The following is a 6,690-nucleotide window of genomic DNA, read 5'->3' on the forward strand; positions in this document are numbered from 1 at the left end:
AATTGTGTTTGTGTAAAACAATTACTGCAATTAGAAATGCTCCTACCCCTAGAGGGCATTCAAGTTCTGTGTAAGACAGGCTTTCTTCTTCCCAGGTACAGTTCATTAAGTTACTTCTTAATTTTTTTAGTCCCAAAGATCCGGAGGGGGTGGCTTCTCACTTATCTAGTCCTGTAGTTTTCTTCCCTCATAAATGGTGGTTCCAGGGCTCTAGTCCCTGAAGTTTCATAGCCATGTCTTGGGAGGAGAACCTGCTGCAGTCCTTTCCAGTGTTCCTTTAGTGTCCCATCATTCCACAGTCTCACACAGATCCAATCTCCCGCCTGGAATTTGTGAGCAGGAAGGTCCAATCCAATCGGATTTCTATGTTGAAGGGTTTAGTGTTGTCAGCAGCTCCAGCTGCCAGATGTTTACTCTGAGCTGCCAGCTGGATTTCTGCCCTCTTAATCTGGACAAGGAGCTGCTCTTGCCTTAAATTTCTGATGCTGAATTAGGGAACCCACTTGCTGTTCTGACAGTGTATGCCTGCCTTCCTAAAACAGCTGCTGGGAGGTCTGGGGTTTCTTAAGGCCTCTGGAAGAAGGTGATATTTGTGCTCCAGAGCTCTCACTGTACAATAATGCCACCCAAAATCCCTTCAGTGCTGTCAAGATACTTCTTTATGTAGAGGTAGCTCAAAAGCCACATGCCATATAAGGGACAAGTGGGCCTATAGTCAGTCTTGCCATCTGTCCTCCCTGCTGCAGGATTGATGTCCAGAGGCTGCCCTTCCCCTTGGATCAGTCCTGGGCAGGTCCTGTCCAGGGGCAGTGAGGTTTCTATCGTACCAGCTCCAGCAGCTGATGCAAGATCCTTTTCTGTCCATATCGCACGTGCAGAGCCTGCTGCTCCCTTCGACTCAGTTTCTCATAAGCCTCCTTGTTATTTAGCAAGTCCTGCTCTGCTTTCAGGTCTGACCTGTAGGACTCCAGGGTCAGCAGCACACTGTCATAAAGGAGCTTCTTGCATGGGGTTTTTAGTCTGGAGAGAGCCTCGTTGGAAAGGGGAGAGTTTTCCTCTTCCTCACTGTCATCTTCCCAGCCATCTTGTTCCTTATACTCCTTGAATTCTTCTTCTGACATGCACAGCACCTGTAATGACCCAGGCAAAGGGACAAGTCACTGGCAGTGTGAGCACATCAGGCTTTCTCCTCTGTGGAAGAGCCACGTGGAGCAGGTGAGTTATTCCTCAGCCACACTAAAGGTTAACAGACTGAAACTGGCTTAGATCCCTAATTGCAGGCAACTCCTGTGTTAGAAGAACGTTCAAACAGAAAACCTGGACATCTCAGCTGTCACCTACGAAGTTTTGAAAGCTCCCTAGAACAGCAGTGGCCATGGAGCGAGCTGTTCAAAACAGGTACGAGTACAGATGGGTGGCTAGTTGAGGAGAGGAAGATGTTTTAACAGCACCTGGGAGCTGGACAGCCACAGCCCCTGCCACTGATCATGCAGGAGTGTTGGTACCAAACTGCCTTCCCGTGCTTGTCCCCTCCACTGAGCCCTTCTGCACTGCTGGTTAGCCCAGCTGCACTCCGTGCTCTCCTTGTGTAGCTCTCTGCCCCCTTCCTGGCTGTGCTCACCTTCAGGGTCACGGACAGCTCTTCCTCTGTCAGCACCTCATCCCAGCCAAGCACAAAGGCACCTTCCTCACCCACCATCTCCAGCTGGCACAAGAAGTCCCACTGCTCTGAGACCAGCTGCTGCTGCGCTTCGCTGCTGGCACCTGTTTGAAGACAGCAGAGCTGCAACCCCACCGGGGCGGGGGGCGAGCGGAGAAGGGCAAACAGGAGGCAGAAAACAAGGCGTGGCCCCAGCACCTGAAATGCTGTGGATCAGGCATTGTTTTTCGTGTTGCACTCGATCCCTGCCCCGTTACATCCCCGTGTACCGGATCCCTGCCCCGTTACATCCCCGTGTACCGGATCCCTGCCCCATTACATCCCCGTGTACCGGATCCCTGCCCCGTTACATCCCCGTGTACCGGATCCCTGCTCCGTTACATCCCCGTGTACCGGATCCCTGCTCCATTACATCCCCGTGTACCGGATCCCTGCTCCGTTACATCCCCGTGTACCGGATCCCTGCTCCGTTACATCCCCGTGTACCGGATCCCTGCTCCGTTACATCCCCGTGTACCAGATCCCTGCTCCATTACATCCCTGTGTACCGGATCCCTGCCCCGTGCCCTCCCGGGGTGCCCGTGGGTGGCACTCACGCCGCAGCGCCGCCGCGCGCACCGTCACCATCTGGATGTCGGCGGTGTCGTGGGTGTTGCCGGGGTAGGGCTCGGCGAAGCCGTACATGTGCAGCAGCTGCCAGTTGGCCATCTGCCCGTAGGTGTTGAAGATCTCCTGGCCCTTCCCCACGGGCTGTGTTGTCACCATTCGCAAGCAGTGCTGCGGGCAGGGAGAGGGAGCTCAGAGCTGTGCTGCTCCGACGGGGAAACGTGGGGTTTGAGAGCGGCTCAGATGACCCCCAGCTCTCACTAACCAACTCCAAACACGCAGCAGGGCTTCATATTAACAAGATCCAGGCCAGACTCGCTGCCCAGGGGTGTGTCTCCATTCCCAAAGGCCTCATGAAAGGGGAGCCAGGCTGTGACAATGCCTGGCACAGCAGCTTTGCACTCACAGGAGAGTACTCCAGGTTGGCGTTGTGGTTGGCCACGTGATTCAAAATATCTGCTACAGGCACCATCATGGGAGGATTGGGCCCCTTCTCATCTTCATCTTCCTCCTCCAAAGGTTCCTGAAAGCTAGAAAGAAGGGAGATGAAGACAAGCCTGTGGTTCATGTGGCAGCACAGGGCAAGCTTCATCTTATACTTACATTCTCATGCAACCGCAACCTTTAAGTAACAGCCTCAAATCTTTCCTATGATCCTGCTCCTTGTCCTTACTCCCTGTCAGAGCAGAGCCTTCACTTCTCACCTGTAAGCCATGACAAATGCCACCAGCTCCTTATATAATTCCAGAGTGTGCAGCTTGGGGTCAAAGACATCAGGGTGAGACTCCATGAAAGGGAGGATGATGGAGCTGTACTCCAGGTGGATGTTAGCTAGATCCTTGTCCACGGCTTCTGGAATGCCTGTGCCCTGCAGGAGCCTTGTTCGCTCTTCTTCAGGCCTGTTGCAAGAAAAACAGAGGTTGTGCCTCAAGAAGAGTCTACAGACTGCTTCCTCCTTCAAAATCTCAGCTTCCCCCTGCTCTGCAGATCCCTGTTCTCTGGCTGTGCCTGTAGCATAACTTCATGGGAGTCCCTCAGGCTCCTGCCAGTGCCAGCACAGGGCTGGAACAGAGGGCTGGGGTTGCCCAGTAGGACCAGATCTATGCCCAGGACCCTGCTCAGCAACCCCTGGGCTGTGCCTGCCTCCAGCTGCCAGCCTGGGCCTCCCCACAGCCCTGCCTGGTTTCACCTTACCAGAACATGGGGTGATCCAGGCTCCGGAAATCCTGCCAGAGGGAGAAATACGGCTGCCACTGGGAGCTGCTGGCTGTGTACTCGTGCAGCAGGGCCAGCAGGAGAGGGACCCACCCGGACTGGCTCTGCAGGGACTCCTGGGCTGAAGAACCAGACACAGTGGAGAAAATGTAAGTTGATCTTGAGGTGTTTTTTTCCTTAAAGAACCAAAGCCTGACACCACAAGCCTCAGTCCCACCTTCACCCTGGAGGCAGGAGTTCTGCTTGCACTCCTCTTTGTCTTAGTCTGTCCTGAGCTGAACCACAAGCTGCTGCTCTGCAGCTCTCCCAGACCCTACTGCCCTGCCATCCTCAGCCTGAGCCTGTGGGTGCTTTTAGAAACCAAGGAACTGTTCTTTTCCCTACAAGGGCCTGTCCTGGGCCTCCAGGGAAACCTAAGTGACATGAGCCTGTCACTTGGAAGTTGGAGATATTGGACTATTGGGCTTTTCTCCCTGCCCGGCAGAGCTCCAGGCTCCTTTAGGGAACCCCCTTCCTGGCTGGTATCTAACAACCCTCCAGGAGGAATGTCCCCAAGGCTTTATCCCAGACCCATTAATTCCTTTAAAAAGCAAAGCAAACTCGAGTGCCACGAGAAGCTTGCACTCACCTTCCTGCAGGAGGGTGTGGATGGAGGTGGTGTGCTGGGACAGCAGCGCCGTGCGAGGGATGGTGAACAGGACCTCTCCCGCCTCCAGCTCCTCGGCGGCCAACAGGCCGTACCCCGCCACCGCGCCCTCCCTGCTCACGCGCACCTGGGCCGGGAGGGGAGCGGTGACGGGCGGGCCAGAGACACCGGAGCGGCTCGGGGGAGGCCCGGCCCGGCCCCGCACTGCCTCACCTTGGGGCTGAGCTCCACCCCGGCCCGCCCGCACCACGCCAGGAACGCAGAGAGGGGGTCGGCGCTGCCCTTCCCCCCGGAACCGCTCCCGGCCGCCGCTGCGATGGAAACACGGCGTGAAAGGGAAGAGCCGCAGGCCGATCGCAGAGCCGCCCGTAAAGGACCGGGGTCTCCCCCGGCGCCCCCCGTCCCTTGAAACCTCTTGGGCTGCGCGACGCCATGACGGAGCCACACGTGGTTCCGCACCAACGTGGTGCCGCCGGGCCTTCCGAGTGGGCGGAGCGACTCCCCCCCCCCGCGGGGGTGACGCGTGTCCGCGAGGGACACGAAAGGGCCGGCGGCGGCGGCGAGTGAAACAGCGCCCGGCAAACTGTGGGGTTCGGGCGTTTCTCTGTGGGCTCTGGGGTGGTCGTAGAACCTCCTGTGGGGTCATGGGACCTCTGAGCACCCCCCTGAAGGGTCTGGGGTCCTTGTGGTGCCTCTCGGTGGAATCCAGGGACCACCACGTGTCTGTCTGCGGTGTCTGGGGACGCTGTGGGGTCTCTCTGAGCGGCTCCTCAGGTCTCTCCCTGCATTTTGCTGCCTCCATCCCACCCCGGGGGCTGCACTGCTGGGCTCACACCTCCAGGCGTGGGTTAAAAACAGCGGGCTCTAATTAATCAGGATAATTAAGCTCGTGCTCTTGTTCTGTCAAGACCATCCCCCTCCACCCTGCGTGGGGCTCTGATCTCCCTCCAGGGCAGTCCCGCGGCTCATTAGTCCCGTCCCCAGGCCCGGCAGAAGGGGGGCCGGTGCCATCGCTGGCGGCTCTAATTAAGCCAATTAGTGCGCACGAGGTGTTTGAAGAGGCCCCACGGGGCTCTCCGCGGGCTGTCCCTGCTGCTCCCCCACCCCACCAGCCTTTGGGATCGGCTTTAATCACCTCCAGCCCCTCCCGGGCTGGACTGGCAGGGTGGGTTCCCTGAGGGGCAGAGGGGTCCCATCCCGCTCCCCTCCCTGCCAGCGCATCCCTACGGCACCGCATCTTCCCAGGGCACATCCCCAGGATGCCGGATCAGTGCCCGCGGGATTCCCGGGAGCCGGGTGTTCAGCCCGGTGTGCGCTGGCAGCCTCGCTGGGGTGCTGTGGGGGTGGGAGAGGTCAAAGCAGGTCCCCACACCGTCCTTCCAAACGCTGCAGCAAAGTGGGGTCCCCCCTGCCTGTCCTGGACATCCCCCCAGACCCCAGACAGGAGCCTGGATAGCTCAGTTGGGAGAGCATCAGACTTTTAATCTGAGGGTCCAGGGTTCAAGCCCCTGTTCAGGCGGTGGCTTTATCCTTTAGGAGCAAGAAAGGGGAGCCTCGTGGGCAGCAACTGCATCCCCTCCTGCTGCTGGAGTCCCTGCTTCTTTTCCCACCACCATCTCCCCCAGAAACGTTCCAGGTCCAGCTCCTTCCCATCTGACACCCTCACAGCACCGCTCTCTTCTTCCAGTCACCCAGGAGTGCAAAGAGAGGGATCCCACACTGTGATGGCAAGACAGGTAAGGCTGTTACACATGAAAATAGTGAGAAATAGAAGGGATAGGAGAGGCACAGCAGAGCTGGAGGGACAGAAGAAAGGGCTGCAATGGGTACTGGGGGCTCAGGGGTGGCCCTGGGCTTAGGTCACCTCAGGCTGGGGGTGAGGAAAGCAAGTGGGGGGATCCTGGGACTGAGTGTGGTTTTGCCTTGTGGAGGTCTGCAATACCCTCCTCGGGCCTTTTGGCATGTCCAGGCCCTCCCTCACCTCTGGGTGTTGCTCTTCCCTATCCTCACTTCTCTCTGTTCCATTTTGGGCCCGTGCCCACCCCAGCTCAGGCAGACGCTCCCGGGAACCCACCCCTGGTGCGCGGGATGCCAGCCCTGCTGCCCTGGCCTTGGCAAGGCTGGGGGGGACAGTGGTGTGTTTTACAAGACACTGGACCCCCATCAACCCACGAGCTTATTTTATTGTCCCGGTGAACTTTGCTTCCCAGCGGCTCCGATCCTTCCACGCGCACGCGCCGCGGCCGGGCCGAGCGCCGGCCCGCGCCTCCGTCAGCATTCATTTCTTGCCAGCAAGAAAACAAAGAGATAATAAATAGGAAGCTTATTTGTGGGGAGGGCCCAGGGGATGGCCTGGGGTCACGGGCCAGGCTGTGCCTGGCCCCGGCCGGGGCCAGCGGGGGGGCTGCAGGCGGGACAGCCCAGCCCCGGGCCGTGCACTCTGCGGGGCTGGGCATCGCCAGCCCGGGGGGGCCAGGGGGATATAGCAATCTCTATTTAATTACAGTAAAATAGACTATTTAAAAAATTATTTCTAGTAGTTAAAAAAGTGTCGTGGTCCATC

The 6,690-nt window shown here is 58.0% G+C and overlaps 2 protein-coding genes and 1 non-coding gene across 3 annotated transcripts in view; 1 reads left to right on the forward strand and 2 right to left on the reverse strand.

Annotated features, from left to right (window-relative positions):
- Positions 1-640: 640 nt before the first annotated feature.
- Positions 641-4,561, reverse strand: SETD6 (SET domain containing 6, protein lysine methyltransferase). The gene is given in 9 exon segments (XM_029965492.1): positions 641-1,130; positions 1,622-1,764; positions 2,257-2,437; positions 2,673-2,796; positions 2,971-3,165; positions 3,461-3,602; positions 4,110-4,323; positions 4,326-4,438; positions 4,540-4,561. Coding segments are annotated over 9 exon segments (1,446 nt in total). The 3' UTR covers positions 641-818.
- A 1,012-nt stretch (positions 4,562-5,573) lies between these two features.
- On the forward strand, positions 5,574-5,646 carry TRNAK-UUU. The gene has a single exon. It is a non-coding gene; the product is annotated as a tRNA-Lys (tRNA).
- A 6-nt stretch (positions 5,647-5,652) lies between these two features.
- Positions 5,653-6,690, reverse strand: part of LOC103753948 (SNF-related serine/threonine-protein kinase) — a 4,900-nt gene continuing 3,862 nt past the window's right edge. Inside the window, exon 6 of the mRNA XM_029965493.1 lies at positions 5,653-5,657. Coding sequence (XP_029821353.1) covers positions 5,653-5,657 — 5 coding nt within the window. The remainder of the gene's footprint in view (positions 5,658-6,690) is intronic.

Source organism: Manacus vitellinus, unplaced genomic scaffold (assembly GCF_001715985.3).
Source record: "Manacus vitellinus isolate BGI_N305 unplaced genomic scaffold, ASM171598v3 scaffold_10_pilon, whole genome shotgun sequence".
NCBI lineage: Eukaryota > Metazoa > Chordata > Aves > Passeriformes > Pipridae > Manacus > Manacus vitellinus.